General features: G+C 37.9%; 1 protein-coding gene across 2 annotated transcripts in view; it reads right to left on the bottom strand.

The window, feature by feature from the left end:
- Window positions 1-20,229, bottom strand: part of Stam2 (signal transducing adaptor molecule 2) — a 58,639-nt gene that overhangs the window by 22,666 nt on the left and 15,744 nt on the right. Inside the window, exons 2-8 of one of the 2 annotated variants that reach the window (XM_051184697.1) lie at window positions 12,171-12,255; window positions 11,313-11,388; window positions 11,108-11,206; window positions 9,862-10,008; window positions 8,300-8,369; window positions 7,404-7,587; window positions 1,983-2,077 (exon numbers count right to left, since the gene is read on the bottom strand). In XM_051184697.1, coding sequence (XP_051040654.1) covers window positions 1,983-2,077; window positions 7,404-7,587; window positions 8,300-8,369; window positions 9,862-10,008; window positions 11,108-11,206; window positions 11,313-11,388; window positions 12,171-12,255 — 756 coding nt within the window. The remainder of the gene's footprint in view (window positions 1-1,982; window positions 2,078-7,403; window positions 7,588-8,299; window positions 8,370-9,861; window positions 10,009-11,107; window positions 11,207-11,312; window positions 11,389-12,170; window positions 12,256-20,229) is intronic. The other variant, XM_051184698.1, reaches the window with a different exon arrangement.

Raw genomic sequence — 20,229 nt, 5'->3', positions numbered from 1 at the left:
CATTAGTAGGCACTGTCATTAGAGCTACCTTCCTAAAAACTGAATGTTACTACTGGGGCAAACAAATATACAAGCAATAGATTTATCACTAAGCCAGTTTCACATTATTATTTAATAACAATAATGGTTTTTCAAGACAGGGTTTCTCTGTGTAGCTCTAGAATGTCCTGGCACTTACAACAACTGCAAATTCCACTTATACACTTTTTTTTTTTTTTTTTTTTTTTTTGTTTTTTGGTTTTTTGGTTTTTTGAGACGGAGTTTCTCTGGAACTAGCACAGGAGACAAGGCTGGTCTCAAACTCACAGAGATCCACCTGCCTCCCGAGTGCTGGGATTAAAGGCGTGCACCACCAATGCCCAGCTCCATTTATACTCTTACCTACTGTATTTATTAATAAAAAACCCAACCTGTATTTCCTACTTGAACAAACTATAGGCCTGATTTAACCTAACTCTGATAGTTAAAAAAGCACAAAGCTAACAACAACAACAACAAAAAAAAGAATTTTATAAAGGGGATGCTGAAAAATAATTTAAAAATATACATATCCTGAAAACTAAAACAATTTCCCTGGAGCACTGCTAGAATGTACTCAATTTTAATCAAAATTTGATTGAAACCAAGTTATTATATAAAAAAAAAAACAAATATAATCAAAGGATGAAGTCCAGCAGACACCCAACTTAAGTTTTTGGCTAATTCTGAACTACATGTAAAGAAAGCCCAACAAACACAAATATAGGGAGGATCAAGATTACCCTTTACTGTTTAAAAATAATGTTACTGAAGGAAGACTGAGATCAAACCTAGGACTTTGCACATGCTGGGAAATCATTTTAATGAAATACACTCCCAGCTGAATATTTTACTGTTAAAACAGTAGGTCAGTGTCTTCAAACTAGGGCAAGGCGGGGAAATCACTGTATAGGAAGGATGCTTCTATAGTTTATAATGTTATCTGGAAAGTTTCCAGGGCTCCAATCCCTTAAGAAAGCCAGAGAGAAAGCAATACTCTGCAAATAAATGAGTAAGTCTCCCCTTGACCCAACTTCAGTTCTCTCTCTGAATGCTTCGCTCTACACACACAAACTGTACACAATGCATGAAGTTTCCACCACACGTTCTCTCTGCAGCTGTGTCTCAGCAACAGTCTACAAGAACTCTGAAGCCAGACAGAAGGCAGTTAAATCCTGGCTCTGTTCCTTACTAGACACAGCTGCTACCCTCAGCCTCCTGTACCAGGGCAGTGGAAGTGCTGATTGATTCCACAGAAGGAGAAGTGAGTGCTGAAGGGTTTAACCAGAGGGCTGCCACCACCAGCATCACTCTCAGCTGCTTCTGCACACTTCAGAGTTCCCACAGCACGCTTGGAGAATAAATGCTGTGTTCTCAGCGTGCTGACTACACAATTTATAGTCTCAGGTGAGGGTCAGAGAACTATTATCGAATCAAGGTGGAATAAATGTAAAACGTAACAACTCCAAGGCCCGCTGTCTCACTGGGCTCCAGCACTGTGGCTGTGTGGATCCCAACCTCACCATGGCTCCCAAACACTTCTGTGCAGACCCAACATAAACTGCTTCTCAAGCTTTGATTTAAATATACATTTTACAAAATCACCACTATACACATCAACACTCAAAGCCCTGAAATACAAAGTAAGAGCTCCTGGGACTGACATGAGATAAAAGAGGTCCTTCATCTAGTTAAAAAGTTACATTGCAAAACCTATAGACACAAAATTAAAAGGAAAGTAAATACTAATGTACTTTTTTGTTCCCCCTAGCTGGCCCAGAACTCACTATGTAGTTCATGAACTTAGAGATCTGCCTGTCCCCGCCTCTCAAGTGCTGGGATTAAAAGTGTGTGTTGCCAAACCCAGCTCTCATCTGTTCTTCAATGTCAATAATAAAAGCCAAGGGAAAATAATTTTGATAGACTGAGGTTTCTCTGAGGAACCAAACCCTTTGTTAACTTACCTGTCTCAGACTCTATGTTTAAATTAGTCGTGACAAAATTAGAGGGGAAGAGTCCTATTCCTCTGTGACTTTCTCCTTTCCACCAGTTGGCATCACTGGAAACAGAGCAGGAAAACAGTCATTCCCTTTCCATTCTTTCAAGATGAAACCAAGTCAGTTATCGTACTTTCAAATTTAGTTTACACCTAGCTATATGTAAGTAGTTTTTCTTAGACAAGCAGTGGGATATACCTATAATCATAGCACTAAAATGGCAGAAATAATTTTTTTCTCAAATTAATGAAAAGGTATTTTTAAAATACAAATCAAAGAAAATCTGTATCTCTTATCTAAATTTTGAAGCAATTTCCAGGGACTAAGCCCCAAGCCCAAATCATTCCTTCCACACTACCAGCTTCCTTACCTGTCTACTTTCTATCCTTTCACAAATAAATATACAAAAACAAAACCCGACACTTGTATAGAGACATATGTTACTCCATAAAGAATCTTTTAGTTTTATGATTAACACTCCAGATCTGCTAGTCCCTTTCAAAGTTCTATTAAAGTGCGCATTATATTTATTTTACTCTTTTCTAGGAAGATTTACTTTTAGGTCATTCTAGGTCACTCTCAATCTCTCAACACTGAACAGTGCAGGGTGATGGTAGTGCACACGCCTTTAATCCCAGCACTTGGGAGGCAGAGTCAGGCAGATCTCTGTGAGTTCCAGGACAGCCTGGTTTACAGGGTGAGTTCCAGGACAGCCAGCGCCACACAGAGAAACCCTGCCTCAAAAACCAAAAGACCAAATAGTAACCATTCTGGATTAGAAGGCCCATAAGCAACAACTATTCTAGATTTGTTCAATACAGTGACCTGCAAGCTAGGTGTGATGCACATGACTATGACAGAAACTTTCGTCTACACCTATAGATCTTACTTGGACAGAATCTCATGAGCCCAGGAGTTCAAGACCAGTCTGGACAAAATGCTAAAACAATGAATCCCCATCTCCCCACAAACGGGAGGATGGCGGGGGATGGGGAGACATCGAGGACAGACAGACAGACACAGACAGACAGACAGACAGACAGACAGACACACACACACACACACACACACACACACACACACAGAGAGTTCAATTTTATAGGTGTTGTCAAATGTTCATCAGAAAGACTGTGGGAATTCACATTCCTTCTTCCCCAAGAAGCATGTGAGGAAGTCACTATTCTTCATGCTTGGAAATTGTCCATGCCGACATCTGATAGAGAAAGAGGCCCGTCATCCCTCATTGTGCTCATTCATGGCACACTGCCTCTTCCACTAACTGCTCGATCTTATCTGTGCCCCTTAACTCTTCCTGCTGGATCACAGGTATTTTCTCATGCATTCAGAATGGCAACTATTGGTCTGAATTAAGACTATCCCTGCTCTCAGGTCAACTCAGCAATCTTTTCTCTGCCTTACATGTTTATCTATCTTCCTCTGCCTTGCATTACTAAGTCTGTTCTCCAACAGATTTATCTAGTAGTTCCGATTTTCATTTTTGTCCAGAATCTCTCATGTTTAGGTCACTAATTTATGTGAAATTAAACTGTGTGCACTGTGTCAATAAAACATTTATTTTATGAACAGCTAATCAACCCAGCAGAAATTACTAAAAGTTCACACCTTAAAAAAAAAGAAAAAAAGAATTTATGATACCCTAACTGTCAAACAGCAAGATGTATCTGTTCATGAGCCTACTTCAGTATCTCACTCTTACAAAACAGTTAGTAGAAAAATTCATTATCTATAGTTTTGTTTTCTGTGGCTTTGGTTACTTATAGCCAATCATGGTCTAAAACTACTAAGAGAAAAAGGTTGCAGCAACCAGCAATTTATAAGTCTTAAATTTTATGTCATCTTCCTAGGAAGTGAATTATTTCTCTGTCCAATACATTCATAAAGAATCCACACCTGTCCTGCTGTCATGTTATTTTACTTACTATATACCTTCAAATTTCCATAGTAAAATTAAAGTACTTTTCAAATTCTTTGGGAAAAAGAATTTCAAAGAGTTGAATTGAAAATGCAGTTAGTTTATGTGACATGAGAAAATCTAAATCTTTATATTAAGATTCATCATTTTATAACATATCTTTCCATTTGTATATTTATAAATATAATACATTTTTATTATTTCTTAACTTTCAAAAAATTTTATAATTTCTCCATAAGACCTTACATATCTTAGTAGGTTATTCATTACTGGATCACTTATAAATTTTAAAAATATTTATTTTATATGTAACCATATGAGCCTGGGTTTGTGCATGTGGAGCACATGCAGCAGGAGGCCGAGGAGGTCAGCAGAGGCACTGCACTGCCTGACACTGGAGTTATAGGTGGCTGTGAGCTTCCACGTTGGCCCAGGCTCTCTGCAAGAGCACTAAATGCTCATGGCTGCTGAGGGCAACTGCTGTTACTATTTTGAAGGACATCTTTTCTACTGATTTTTGTACATTATGATTGCATCTACTAACCCTAACATGAACTTAGCTGTTTACTAACAGTCTGCCCACTGACTGTTTTGGGCTCTCCACATGGACAGTACAGTTACCTAGTAACCCTTTTTGTCTACTTTATAGAAATATTTCATATGCCAACTGTCATTCTTAAAATGTTTTTTTTTAATATTTATTTTTATTTTCTTTATTTCTTTTATTTAATATTTATTTTATTTTTATTCTGGTTCTTTCTAGGAACCAGAGCCAAAGCTTCTTCATGCTAGGCACAAACTCTTTTGTTTTGTTTTTTTTTTTCAATAATTTATTTAACTTTATGTGAATTGGTATGAAGGTGTCAGAGCTCATGAAACTAGAGTTACAGACAGCTGAGCTGCCATGTGGGTGATGGGAATTGAACGCTGGTCCTCAGGAGGAGCAGCCAGTGCTCTTAATCACTGAGACATCTTTCCAGCCCCTCGGCACAAACTCTTAAAACTGAGCTGCCCACTACAGAAGACTCTTAGGATTAATGATTAATCTCCAAGATTCTGAAGCATTTCATTTACTGAATTTAATGAAGACATAAAAGAGCTACCTATCACCTAAATTCTTAAGATCAGAAAATGATGTAGCAATAGTTCTGAGAGATTTTTACGCTAATTTCTTTACTCTCTGGGAAAAAAGCCTCCTCACTTGTATCTGTCAGGAATTTGGCTACAGCAAAGAGAAAAGCAATGTACAGGTTAAGTTCTGAAAACTGAAGTTGACACTTGTCAAGATGAAAAAGAAATTAGGTTGTTGAAATAAAAATGACATTTTCTTGTAGCCACTATGGAAAAACAAGAAAATAAAACAACCAATCAGAAACCTACCTTTGCATTCTGAGATTAAAAAAAAAAAAAAAAAAAAAAAAATTAAGGTTCTCCCACCTAGTTTTAAGTCTTGGGCTAGCAACACAACTCGGTTTAAGGTGCTTCCCAAATCTGGCAACCTGAGTTTGACCCTTAAGACCCACAGGGTGGAAGGAAAGGACCATCTCTAAGTTGTCCTCTAACCATTATACATGTGACATAGCGTACACATGCCCCATTCCCCAGAGGTAAATGAGTAAGTGTAAGTCTCAGGATCAATATCCGAGACAACTTTCCTGATGACTTTCACAGTGACAATGGCAAAAGGAAAGCAATGCCCTTGGCGGCTAAACCTACCACATAAGAGTACTATGTCTACCACAGACAAGTAAGCAATTGCAGTGATATCAACCCAGTCAGCTTCCTAGCTTACTTCCTTCCTTCCCTCCTTCATTCCCTTCCTTTCTTGGTGTTTTTTGCTTGTTTTTGTTTTTTGAGACAGGGTTTCTCTGTGTAGCTCTGGCTGTCCTGATACTAGCTCTGTAGACCAGTCTGGCCTCATACTCAAAAAGATCCACCTGACTCTCAGGTGCTAGAACTAAAGGCATGCACCACCACCATGCCTAGCTTCCAATCTTTTTCTTAAAGATTCTTTTTTACTTTCTAATAGGCCCTTCCATTTAATGCTCAGATTCCTGTCAGTATCTTACAAACTTTTTTCAAAGTCAATCCAAGGGACTAGGGACATACACAGTTGCAAAGCACCACCCTGACTACACAAGGCCTGGATTCAATCTTTCCCAACGAAAAACATGGAACAAAAAAATGCCATCAAGATTCATCTGAAATAAAGCAGCCACTGGGCAAGCCTCCTATATCACACTGATTCTCTATGGCCAAAGACAACCTCTTTCATGGTATCACCATGTTCTTTCTATCTTGCATATCACTGTCTACACAGTATTTTAACTCCATTAGTTAAGTATCACAAAAACAGAACTGTGTCCTCATTCATTTTTTATTATAAACTGTTTATTACATAACATTTTCTCTATAAATACAGCAGCAAAGCAAAACCATAATATCTAGTTACTTAAAAACAGGCTAGACTGAGGCTAGCAAGTCGGCTCAGCAGGTTAAAGTTGAGCCTGATAGCTTGAGTTGGATCCCCAGAACCCACATGGTAGAAGGTTGACTGTTACAGGCTATCCTCTGACTTACACACCATACACATACACACACACACACACACACACACACACACACACACACGGTGGTGGTGGTGGGGATATACACATTTACACATGCATGCATGTGCACAAATAAATAAATGTACTTAAAAATTAAAACTACCTATCTTTACTTGACTAATATTATTTAGATTATTTAGAATGGAAAGCAGGAACATGTACCAACTGTGTTCACACCAACAGGCTGTCTAGTCTCACTGCTGCAAAGTTTCATCAACTTAAAAGAGTTATTACATAGCTGGAGAGATGGCTCAGTGGTTAAAAGAGTTATTACATTTATTTATCTATTTGTGTATGTGCATTTGTGAAGATCAGAGCACAATTTGCAAGAAGCAGAACTCTCCATCCAGCACGTGGGTCCCAAAGGCTGAACTCAGGTCATCAGGCTTAAAGACAAGAGTTCTAACCCACTGACACTACTCAGCAGACCATGTCAACTTGTTTGAAAAGTAAAGTTCACACATAAGTAAGTCTTCATTTTCTAGAACCTCAACATTTGGGAAACTGAGACAGGAGGCCTTAGAGGCCAGGCCAGCCTGGGCTACAAAGTGAGAACTTGTCTCCAAAAACAGGAGCAGAGGACACAATTAGGCTCAAAATAAATCAATCTAATCTTTTTTCTTGACTTTTAAATGATAAAGGAATTGTGGGAGGAATACAGTACAATCCAAGTACGCCTTTCAATGGCTTTGACCAAGGTTCTCATTACCTCGTCTAATCTTGAAGAAAATACTAAGAGAAAGCAGTACAATTTGACTAAAAATAAAAACCTGAATACTCCTGTTTCTCAGGTAAGAATACTATACTGTTTTCAGAATATTCCACAAATACAAATGTAAAACATACCTGTCATCCAAAATAGTAATGATTTCACCATGTTTAAAGGTGAGTTCATTGTCCTCAACAGCTTCAAAGTCGTATAAAGCTCTGACTCTCCGAGCAGCCTTATTATTTAACTGAATGTCTGCAGGAGGATACAAAGGCTTTGTCTCTGTGTGCTGCTTCTGCTCTTGCAATGATAATTCAATAGCTAGTTGGGAAAATTAAAATGTAATATCCAGAATTAATTTTAACATCTAAAGTAATTTAAATATACTAGATAACAATTTTATATTTAACAATAAATCAAACATGCATCTTCTTTTCTTTTTCTTTTTCTTTTTCTTTTTTTTTTCTGAGACAGCAAATCATGTAGCCATGAATTTGCTAAGTAGAGAGGATGACATTTAACTTCTGATCCTCATCTACACCTCTCAAAGGCGAGGACTTAAGGCATACGTCACCAAGCCTGTCCAAACAAATTCTAAGTGGTTAAATTCACAAGGGGACAGGGACACATAACATTTTTAAAATAACGTTTTTGCTCATCCCTTATTATCACAGTCTGTAATATACAGCAGCTATTATTTTTATAGCAAACAGATTGTGACATTATAATATGGGTAGCTTTCCATATAGGACAAACCATGAACATATTTCTGTGCTTGAGTCATAACTCTGGCATTAAGAAAAGGTGAAATGTAATGTCTCTAAAGGTAGAATATTAAACATACATTACTGAAAAATAAAACGAATTAGGTTTATATCATGTAATTGGTTTTCCTGACTATTAAGACCCTATAGCTTTTAGACTTGAGGTAGAACTAAAAGCCTACTAGGTTTTTTTTATAATTTTTCTTTCAATAAAACTTCTTGGTAAGGCTATTTTTAGCAGCAACAAATTATCATGCTTGATCATTTACCTTTGGCTATGTCCTCATCTTCTTTGTTTTTGTTCAACGATGTACCGTTTTTGGCAGCAGCTGAGACAGTCTGCAAGCATACAAGTAAAATGAGCACAACTATCCTTTCAAAGGAAGCACAAGCTATAATTACATGTAGATGCTAATTTAAAAAATACCAATAACACTGGTAACTCAGCTCCATTTAAAAGTAAGGTTCTTCATGATCATTTAAGCAGTTGTTTTAAGTAATAACACTAAACATCAGTTTTCAAGAAAACATTATAAACACCAAATGCACATGATAACTAATATTTCACATCAGTCTAAGTATCTGATATAGAACTGGGCATGAAGGAAGTACTGAAGGTTTTTACAGAATGAACAGATATCACTCCCTGGCCTCAACTGCGGAAGGTCTCTATTCAGGGAGAGGCAGCACTTGGGTGATCTTGGCTAAGAGCTCTGACAGGTAAGGAGTACACTGGAGTTGGAGAGGAGCAGTCCTACAGACTGAGCCATCAACAGTTCTTTAACACGCATTTTTGAGCATGACATGCAGAAAAGGACAGACTGTCTGCTCTTTATTACTTCCTAGACTACTAAACTATCCTTCTGTCTCCAAATGAGTCTCTAGTCTTTCAGCTCTGCCTACCACATCAATTCATTACCCTCAGGCAACTCTCAACTCCATGAATCCGTTCATAGTAGCCTTCCCCCGCCATCTCTTCTTTTCCCAGTCTACCTAACACAACACATCCAAATCTCAAACTTTTCCTCCCAACGTCCTCACCGTCTCAATCTGTAGTCCTTTTTCTTCTTGGTGCTAAGACAGAATCTAATCTTCATCCACCAGCCTTTATTTGCCACTTATAATTTAAATTAATAACTTGTATGCATATGGCCATCTTTCAAATTTCTTTCAAAACCATAAATTTCATTTTAAATAATTAACTTATGGGTTGAAGGGGCATGTGTGTGAGGTCAGAAGATAACATGGTGAGCTGATTCTTGTCTCCCACTTTGACATGGATTTGTAACTGAACTCAGGGCATATCAGATGTGTGTGGCAAGTACTTTTACTCACTGAGCCATCCCACTAGCCCCTTATCATTAATTTCTTAAATATAAGGCTGACTTGAACATCACATGCTTTCCATGTGATTCTAGACTTTAGAGTAGCATCAGATATATTATTTGTATCTAATTCACATTTTTAATTTCTGATATGTAGGAGAAAAATACTGAACTATTAGATGTCTCTACTAAATGTACATTATGTAAGTACTACATTAGGCTGATCCTCTGGGGATGCAGACAATAAGACGTTCATTCCCTGCTAAGAGCAGGATGGCTAAGCAGGTGCTTTCCTAATGCCCAGTCTGATAGTTGAAGTTACATCCTCAGGACCCATATAGAAGAAGGAGGGAACCAACTCTACAAGTCATCCTTTGACCACTGTTCTCTTACTCTCTTGCTTTGACATACACATGTAAATAAAACCTACATCCCTTCCTAGCTTTTAATGAGATCTGTACCTTCACACAGTAGAGGGAGAACCATGGTCTGAGTGAATATCTCACCTGAGAACCTGCTGAAGGAAAAGTAACTCCTTCTTCTTTCATAGATTTAATAGTTGCAGATATCAGACTACATTGAGGGTCCTTCTGGAATTCTTCTGACCACTCCACCATTAGAGATTTCAGTTTTTCACATACTTTAGGATGGGCCTTTTTAAGAAGTAGTAAAGAAAAAGAAACAACAACAAGAAAAAACAAAAACAAAAACAAAAAAAAATCCCATGTAGTTAAAGTAAGCACTTTAGTTCATCAAGAGAGCTGGCAAGATGGCTTGGTGGAAAAAAGTGCTGGCTGCCAAGCCTGACACCCTGACTTTGACCCCATGAACCATATTGTCAAGGCAGAGAAGCGTCTCCCCACAGCTGTTCCTTAACCGCCACAAAATACAGTGTGGTATGAGCAGGTGAGCACATGCACACGTGTACACTCGAAAAATAAAACAATTTAAATTCACTAACAGAGAAGCACCACCAAATTTCTCTTCACATATACAAACAGCAACAAGTGCAGTAAGCTCTAGACTAGGTGAGTAACTGACAGATGCTTATTCACATTTTTCAGATAGAGTTGCTTTGTGGGGGAAAAAAAAATCACCCTTTCAGAATACTTCTCACTCAAATGACTAGAAATCTTTTATACCAAAGGCTATTTGCTTTGTTTTCTTAATATTCTAACTATGAGATTAGCTTTTTACATCAATTTGCATAGCAGCATGAGAATGGTGCTTTAGAGTTTGTGTTACAAAGAAAGCAGAAGAGGCATCCTCTCTGCTTTCACATGAATGACCCTTTCTGCACCAACTCTATGGAAATCAGTATAGAACAGTGGTAAAATCTGGAGTCACAAGTCACAGATCCAGATCTGAATCTCAACCATACCACTTTTTACCTGTGTGACCTTGACAAAGCCAAGTTCCAAGACTGGTTAAAAATAAACAAGGTGGTCTACACAAAATGGACAAAGCAATGGCCAGGCCTCAGCCAACATGACCTTGTATTAATGGTTAGTGTGTGTGTGTGTGTGTGTGTGTCTGTCTGTCTACAGGGACATACAAGGATGCATATAGAGGGATGTATAAATATGGAAGAAAGCAGCCTGAGTGTTCTACCTATCAAAAATCAAGGACAAGAAGTGTTAACTTAATTAAAAATGGTTTCATCAGTAATGCAACGTTATTACACATAATTAAAATAATGCACAGTACATTTATTGTGCAATGACTTAAACTTCTTTTTGGTTTAAAATTTACCTTATTTTTTATCACAGCACGTACTTCCGTTGCAAAATCACGGGAACATACTTCTAAATGAAATATCTTTCCACAGTTTGCCACACAAGCCCCAAGAAGCTATCAATTAAAATAAAAATGAATATATAAACATCAAAATGTTCTGACTTGAGTCACTGAAGTGAATGCACTTTTAAACACAGTCAAGTACCCGAGATTTACTCACAGTTAATGCCTGCAATGCAACATGAGGGACCTTATGATTTACCCGTTTCATTATGGCTTTTAGGCAATCTTTTGCTCTTAAAAAAAAAAAGAGAGAGAGAGAAAGTTAAGAATTTTGAGAGTTTCAATTCAATGTTAAAAATATGAGGTATTTAGTAACTACATCTTTAAAAATAAAATTCTATAAACATCTTTGTTAAGTCTATAAGATTTTTCACACTGTGGTTCACAGATTCTATAAAACTGAGTATTCCAATAGGAATCACTTCACCACAAAGCTAGTCAACATAAGAGAACTACACCATACAAATGCTTTTTCTCCAGACAGACTGAACTTTCCAGCAGCAAATTCTCATCCTGAAAGAAGCTAACATGCTACAGATTCTTCAAAGGCTCACTGACACCTGTGAATGTGCTAAAACAGCACATTGCACAATCACCCTTGGCTAAAGAAAACCAGAGCAGCACAACAGCTGTGTTCTGTACAAAAGCATTTTTTTTTTTTTTTTTTTTTACAAGTTTGATCTTTTCTTTATGTTACATACTGTATGTAGAAGAGCTCTCACAGACCTCTACCTCATATGGAAATTTCCCAAACAGCCAAAGTTTTCACGATTAGCATGCATCCCTGCTATGAGAGCCTTTAGTTATCTATATAAATATAGATCAGGTTTTTCAGTACAAAATCAACACAAAACCTAGTCCACTCATCTCTTTACTTCTATCTCCTGTAATCAAACAGCTAGTTAAGTAAGTCATTACATAGAAAATTTAAATATATGCTTCCATTAAAATTAGCATGTCAAGATCCTTTGTGAAGTCACAAGCCATCCAAGCTCTTTACCCATGAGCATCTTACCCATTGGGAGTGCTTCCAACCCTGTCACAGATGTCCATAATCAGACCCCAGTCTTCTGTGGTGTTGTACTCATTTGTGGCTTTTTCTGTAAGACATATTAACATTGTAAAAATTAGAATGTATCTTTAAAAAACATTCAGATACCAATGAAGGCAATAGTTACCAATCTGCCTTTTCTCCTGTCAAGACAGAGAACTATAGATGAATTCCAGAAAAGAATACACTGTATTAACTTCAATTTTATTTTTATGTATTTTTAAAGTTTGGGTTTTTTGTTCGTTTTGGTTTTAAGGCAAGGTCTCTCACAGTAACCCAGGCTGGTCTGGAATTCATGTAAGGCCTCGCCCTGCTGTTATGGAGAGATGGGTTGGTGATTAAGAGTACTTACTGTTCTTGGATAGGACCTGGGTTCAATCCCCAGCACCCACATGGCGATTCACAACCACCAGTAACACCAGTCCCAGGATGCACATGATACACAGACATATATGCAAACAAAACATTCACACACATAAAATAAGTCTAAGCCAAAAAAAATTTTAAGTAAAAATAATTCTTTAAGACGCCTCATGCTGCCATGAGCTGGGATTATAGACCCTGAGCTACCAGGGCCAACTTCAGTTTTAAATTGTATCCTATAGTGACACGAACTAAAACTAACTAAATGTTCTCAGATATATCAGTAAAATGTCTTCTAAAATGAATTATATTATCTGAACTCCATCAATCCTACTTTATAATATAATATTATTTTTTGTTCTTCAAGACAGGATTTCTCTGTATAACAGCTCTGGCTATCCTGGAGCTAGCTCTGTAGACCAGGCTGGCCTGGAACTCACAGAGATCTGCCTGCCTTTGCCCCCAAGTGATGGAATTAAAGGCATGCATCACCACTGCCCAGCTGGAATACAGTTTTTAAAATATATGCTCATGTAAGGAAATATGCATCACCTTCCTTTTTATTTTATGTATCAGAGTGCATGCATGTATGTGAAAGCATGTATGCCATTGCTTATGTGTGGAGGTAGGAGTTATTATCTCCCACCATGTGGATGCCAAGGATTAAACTAACGCTGTTAGGCTTGGGTGCAAGCCTTTTACTCACTGAACCATCTTGATGCATTAAACTGTTCAATTAAATATTATTTTCAATAGCAAAGAGAGAAATTGGTGAGTACAAGACAAAATAGAGGAAACTCATACCGTGGAGACTATGCAAATGATGTATATAAAATGAAGAAACAGAATAATGAGTCTCTTGACATCATGCTTTGGAGCTGAAATGATGAGTCAAAAAGAAGCTAGAAATTAAAGGACTTACAATATTTGCATATAGCTTTTAAAGTATCTTTATGGATACTTTATAATTCACATTATAATACAGCTCATGCATTTAACAATCAATATTAGTATAATTATATGCTTATGAAACTTCACCATTAATTTTAAAGCATATCATTTTCCCAAAAGAAATCTGTACTGGGGGCTGGATAGACAGCTCAGCAGTTAAGAGCACTGGTTTTTCTTCCAGAGGACCCAGGTCCAATTCCTAGCACCTACATGGCAACTCCCAACTCTTTGTAACTTCCGTTCCAGAGGGTCCATTGCCCTTTTCTGGACTCCATAGACACCAGACACAAAAGTAGTATATAGACACAGCAAGTAAAATACTCATACATATAAAATTAAAAAAGTATTAAGTGTTTAGAAAACAAACAAACAAAAAAAAAAAAAAAAAACCAAAAAACCAGAAGAAATCTGTATTCCACTGGCAATTACGTCCATTCTCTTCCTGTGTCAGATTCCTGCCTCTACATCGCTATCTCTTTGGTCTTTCCACACAAGTAGACTTGTAAGATACAGCTTTCAGTGACTTGCTTGCTGTTTAGTATGATGCTTTCAAGTTCATCCATGTCACAGCATGTACCTGTATTTTGTTTCCTTTTACAGGTAAGTAACATTCTATTGCATGGATATACCCATCTTATTCATCTTCTCATCAGTTCATTGAATTTGCTAATGTTTTTTTTTTTTTTGTTGTTGTTAATTGAAATGATGAATTTCTGCTAGCTACATTCAGGTATGAGTTTTTATGTAGATAAAGGTTTCTATTCCTCTTTGACATTCAGCCAATATAATCCTTGGGTCGCATGGTAATTCTGATTTTTAAAGTTTTTCAAAGTAGCTATAACAGTTTACATTTATATCATTATTAATACATAAGGGTATTTTCTTTCCCATGTTTGAGACACCTCTCATTACATTAGGCCAGGCTGATTTCAAACTCACCATACCTACCAGCCTAGTTGGTCTCAGAGTCACACTGTCTCACCTCAGCCTCCCAAATGCTGAACAGACTACTTTTTTTTTTTAACCCAAAGTTTTTAAACTATCAGTAAATAAATGGCAAAAAAAAAAAACAAAACAAACAAACAAACAAACAAAAAAAACCATTCTACTATTCAGAGATAAAATGCAGACAATAAAAGTGAAAAACATGTATAAGAATGATAAACATTAAACTAGAGGTCAAACAACCAAAATAGTAACCATAGCGCCTTCTGACTATTAATTGTGCGATGTGAAATTTTATTCTCATAGTCCTTTATGTAATGTGAAATATTTCATGACCAAAGTCAAGTTTAAAAACCCAACTGCTTAAAAAGACATCTTCAGGAAATGATTAAGTCACAGCACTTTACTATATTAACTTTGGCCATCTCACTATGAAGTCCAGACTGACCTCAAACTAATGATCTTCCTACAAAAGCCTCCCCAGTGTTGAGATTATAACAGGAATCACCATATCCAGCCTGTTATAAAATTCTAATAAAGTTTCAGTATGAAGGGAGACATACAACTTTTTCCTGCTAGTAACTAATATACAAAAGGTCACCATTTAGAAACATTTTATGGGTTGACAGTACAGAACAGAGTTGGAATGTCCTGGTCTAATATGCTGAAAGTCCTGGATTCCATCCTTAGTAGCCAAAATGAGAAAGAATGATTTTACCAGCCTTCCTTAATAATTCAAAAACAGCAGTATACACACATCCATCCCAGGTGATACAGTAATAAGCAGAAAGGGCAGCAGGGACCCTAGAATAATTTCTAAAAGACAAAGATACAAAGCTTAGAGGGCAGCTGTACATTGCAAGTAGAAAAAAACAAAAACCTACATAGAATCTAGTTCACCTCAGTTAGCTGCTGGAACTTATCTTTTAACAACCCTATGACATGTGTGGCGATGCAGACCTATGACCTCAGCTCTAGGGGCAGACCTATGACCTTAGCTCTAGGGCAGGAAGACTGGAGGCCAGCCTGGAATACTCGGGAGCCCCAGGCCAGTGTGAGCCACTTGTTTCAAACAGCCAAAGCAAGGGCTACTGACAACTTCAGTAGTGGAGCACTTGCTAACATGTGCAAGTCCCCAGGTTTGAGCCTCAGCAGCACAAACAAGCATTAGGTGTACAGGCTTGTGACTGTGCTCCCCAGAAGAGGACTGGCAAGACAAGAGCAGGCCTCTCCCTACAGGGATATACCTCTACAGAGATGTAAAGAAAAGTACCCGTGGTTCAGGCAAGACTCTGGTAAGATGGTCCCAGTCTTACATCTAGTTACATTATAAGCAAGGCAAGCACTGCAAAGAATCACCCACTGGTCATGTGGACTTGCTACTTCAAGCCCCAGAGGTGAAGGGAACACAGAAAGGAGCAAGAGACTCAAAATTCCACTACCAGCACCCTCTTCTTGGAAACGAAAATCCACCAAAGCATTTGCCATTAACACCATCAACAAGCCAAACACCATGACCATTCTAAATGGAATTTCCCTATGTTTCCAGTTATAAATAAATTACCCCATGTTCATAAACAGACATCTATGCCAACATATTATTTTAAGTTATTTTTTAAAGATTTACTTATTTATTTATTATGTATACAGTGTTCTGTCTGCATGTATGCCTGCAGGCCAGAAGAGGGCACCAGATCTCATTACAGATGGTTGTGAGCCACCATGTGGTTGCTGGGAATTGAACTTTGGGAGAGCACCCAGTGCTCTTAACCTCTGGGCCAGCCTCCAGCCCCCTTAAGTTATTTTAAACTAATTTTTCTTATACAATGTATTTTTGATCATGTTTCCCCTCCCCTAACTCTCCATCTCCTTACCCAACTCTCTCACACACACACACTCTCTCTCTGTATGACAAAACAAAAATAACCCCCCAAAACAAGCAAAAGACCAGTAAAACAGGGCCAAAACTGAACCACAAAGAAAACAAATAAAAAGCAACAAAGTATTTATACTATGTTAGTGCCCAGGCATGGGGACTGCCCTTAAGTATAGCTGATACACCCAGTGACACTCAGTGAAGAAAACCAATTTTCCCAATGTCAACAGGTAACAACTGCAGAAGCTTCTTGGTTAGCGGTGGAACCCTGTCTTATACCATTATTTTAATAGTTGCATATACTTTACCATTACATGTGTGTATGCATGTTCCCAAGAGAGAGGGGCGGAAAAGGCGGAAGAGAAGGGGGTGAAGCAGACAGATTCCACAGAATCCCTATAAAAGGTAGTGAAAAATAGCTAGTAAGCCAGGCAAGGTGACTCATGCCTGAAATTCCAGCACTTGGGAGGCTAAAGTTGAGGAGTAAGAGCCCAGATTATCTTGGGCTACAAAGTGAGTTCCATACCAACTTGGGGTACCTAGAGAAAGCTTGTACATACACATATAAACAAATCAGCAAACTGTGGCTTACAATCCATCAAGTACTCAGTGTCCTTGCTATGTATTGAATACTGCTCATATTCATATCCCACATAAACCAAGTATTAAAATGAAGAGGATTAAATTTTTCCAGGTATGGTAGCACGTGTGTATAATTCCAGCACTCCGGAGGCTGAGGCAAGAGGATCATGGTCAGCCTGGAGTACATAGTGAAATTCTATCTCAAAAAGATGGGTAGGCCTTTATACATAGGCCATTCTCTAGCTGCTTCAGAGAATAAATCTTATTTATTGTCTGTTTCTTCTACCTCCTCTTTCCTTACCTCCCTCTATTATGGCAGGATTTTTTGGTCACTCTTATTATTTCTAGCACACCAAACAGTACCTGAGGTCTGCAGTAGGTACCACTACCATTCCATGTACGAGTGAATGGTATGCTGGATGCTCTTCCTATGATGCTAGTGCAATGGCCGCAATGTGTCACACAGATGTAGATGAGAACAAACTCAAAGAGCTTTAAAGATAACGACCAACGTGGTCCAGGTGAAATCTTGGATTACTCTAAATTTTACTGCCGAGCAAACACTTAAGACGGAACTTCAACAGTGGTGTCACATGGCAACCAAAGGCAACAGGCAGAGTACTGGGCTATCTGTGGCTCCAGGTCTGCTTGCTTACTCAAGAATGGCTATGTCTGAGAACTCATGTAGGAGACAAAGAGGGCTGCAAAGGACTTCTCATACATGAAGCATTATCCTCAGGGTCTGTAGACTAAATCACACATATTACAGTAGCTTTGTGTCTATCCTTCCTCTGCCTGTGAGTTTTACTTGTCATGACAGAACTGATTCTACCTTTTTATAATATATCATAAAGTTTGAATTACTTGAAAATTCAATATTCACCCATATTCTCTTCTGTACGTATATTATTTCTTTCTTACATATAAGTCTGAAAGACATTTGTCACATGTATATCTGACCCTCATTTAGTAGATAGTATAAACCAGAAATAGAAAAATGTTTTCATAAGATTTGTTAAGCAGCTTCAACATTTAATTATCTGTCCTTTCAATGGGCAGTGGTGGCGCACACCTTTAATCCCAGTGTTCGGGAGGCAGAGGCAGGTGAATCTCTGCGAGTTTGAGACCAGCCTGGTCTACACATCAAGTTCCTTGGGGCAAGGCACCTTTAATCCCAGCACTTGGGAGGCAGAGGGAGGAGGAAGTCTGAGTTCAAGACCAGCCTGTTCTCAGTCGGGACTACACAGAGAAATCCTGTCTCGAAAAACAAAAGTGTCCTTCCTCACTTATATGAGAAGTTAGTACTATCATTACCAACTTTGTTGACTACCCATATGTATAAAACATACAAACACTGCTCAATCAATCATCAATATGGTCTAATCTTGAACCATCTAACTAGTTCTTCTAGAACACAACTTTTCATGATGTTTTTTTCCACTGTGCTACAAACAGGTACAGAGCTTATTCTGATACCCCCCCCCAAAGCCTACCAATAATACAAAAATATGGAAAGAAAATATTGTTTGCTTGATTTGAATCCCATAGAAAATGGAAGCACTCTGATTTGAATATTCATCAAGCCTAGTTTACTCTACAAATATAGGACTCACAATTATTCTTTTAAAAATGTATAAAATGTGAAGACTTTATAATGGCCTGCCAAAATGGACTTCATTTTTCAAGTGAGCTAAGTAACAGTTAAATTATGTACTTAGGAATATTTTAAACTCCTGGAAAAATTTTAAATATTGTAATTAAGAAGCCTTTCTTTTACAGCATGTCACTCTGTGTAGTGCTAGAGCTGCATCTTATATTATCCCATGTCAAATGCATAGAGGGGAGAGAGCTCAAAGAGCCCGCCTGGGGACTAAATGCTAAACTACCAGAGTTTGGTGGGTGTAAGTCATGACACTTCATTGCCAGGCTCTGATTACTGTATACAGAGAACCACAAATACATCATAAAAGAGTGCAGTAAGAGTCTAACAATATCCCAAGAATCACTCTTTCAATACTTAGAAGGAACAAAGTCTCCTCCACACAGTCCATTATGTTCACAGCATGGCTTGGAAAAACATCCAAGTCTATCCATAAAACTTTTAACACAACAGGCTGTATCGGTAATAGAAAAGGAATTGTATAAAGCAAGAGCTCTGCCAAGAAATTGTTCAAGCTCCTCCTACTATTTGCAAATAAGAACTCATGACTGGTCTTCTCCTTCCAAGAAGGACAAAGGATCTGGTATCAATTTGCTATGCTACCAAATACAGCTATAAAGACAGAATGTATGAAACAACCATTATGGGAAATGAGTAATAGGCAGTGTAGTGCTGAGGACTCTGAAGGAAGAGAAATGTAGAGCAAGACTCATGCTGACTCAACTTTTTGCATGGACATGCTAGGCCAAGGCTAGCCCAAATGAAGAAGTCAAGAGACAAGGAGCTAAAAGAAAAGACCTCTCAGGAGGGTGGAACTCCATGAAATTCAATAGAGATCTAGTAAATAGTGCTAGATCTCTACAGTGCTGGAAGCTATCCTACCTTTACAACTGAATGCTCATCTCACTCCCATAATTGGTTATGTTGAAGCCCTAAACCCGGTATATAGCAGGATTTGGAGATGGAGACACTAAGGAAGTTAAACAAAGTCACAAGGATGGAGTCCTGATGCTACAAGGTTAGTGTCCTTTTAGAAAAGTCACTGCAGAACTAGAAAACTGCTGTCTGTGACCCAACAAGGATAGCTCTCACCAGACACCAACCCTACTGTTATTTTGACCTTAGACTTGCAGTCTGCAGAACTGAGAAAATAATTTCTGCTATAAGTCACCCAGACTTATACTTATGGCATTTTATTGTGACAGCCTACACAGATTCACAAAATGTGAACAGAGCAGAAGCCTCAAAAGGCCACATCTTAAAAGTCCTTTAGAATTTAAATTTCAAAATTAAAATTAAGACCAAGCTAACAAGACCTTCAAGACGTTTCATTAATATAACTACCTGACAGAACAAAGAATAAGCACAATGTCCAGCATAATGTAAAAAGGTAGCAGATCCATTATGATTACTCCACAGATATACAGAAGTTAGTAAAAGATGTCAGCATAGCCCAAACAAGTAGTTATTGTACATATTTCTAAGGATCAAAGCAAAGATAGTCATAATAAAACAGTGGATAGCAGTGTCTGGCAGAAGCCAGAAACTTTAAAAATGGAATCGCTTAACTAAAACGTAAAGTTTACCAACTGAAAAACTCAGTAAGGGTTAGGAATAGAGCTCAGTAGTAGACCACTTACATGGCA

The sequence above is a fragment of the Phodopus roborovskii genome, unplaced genomic scaffold (genome assembly GCF_943737965.1).
Source record: "Phodopus roborovskii unplaced genomic scaffold, PHOROB, whole genome shotgun sequence".
In the NCBI taxonomy this organism is placed as follows: domain Eukaryota; kingdom Metazoa; phylum Chordata; class Mammalia; order Rodentia; family Cricetidae; genus Phodopus; species Phodopus roborovskii.
Note: the sequence above shows the minus strand (reverse complement) of the source record. Positions and strands in the feature narration are given on the sequence as shown.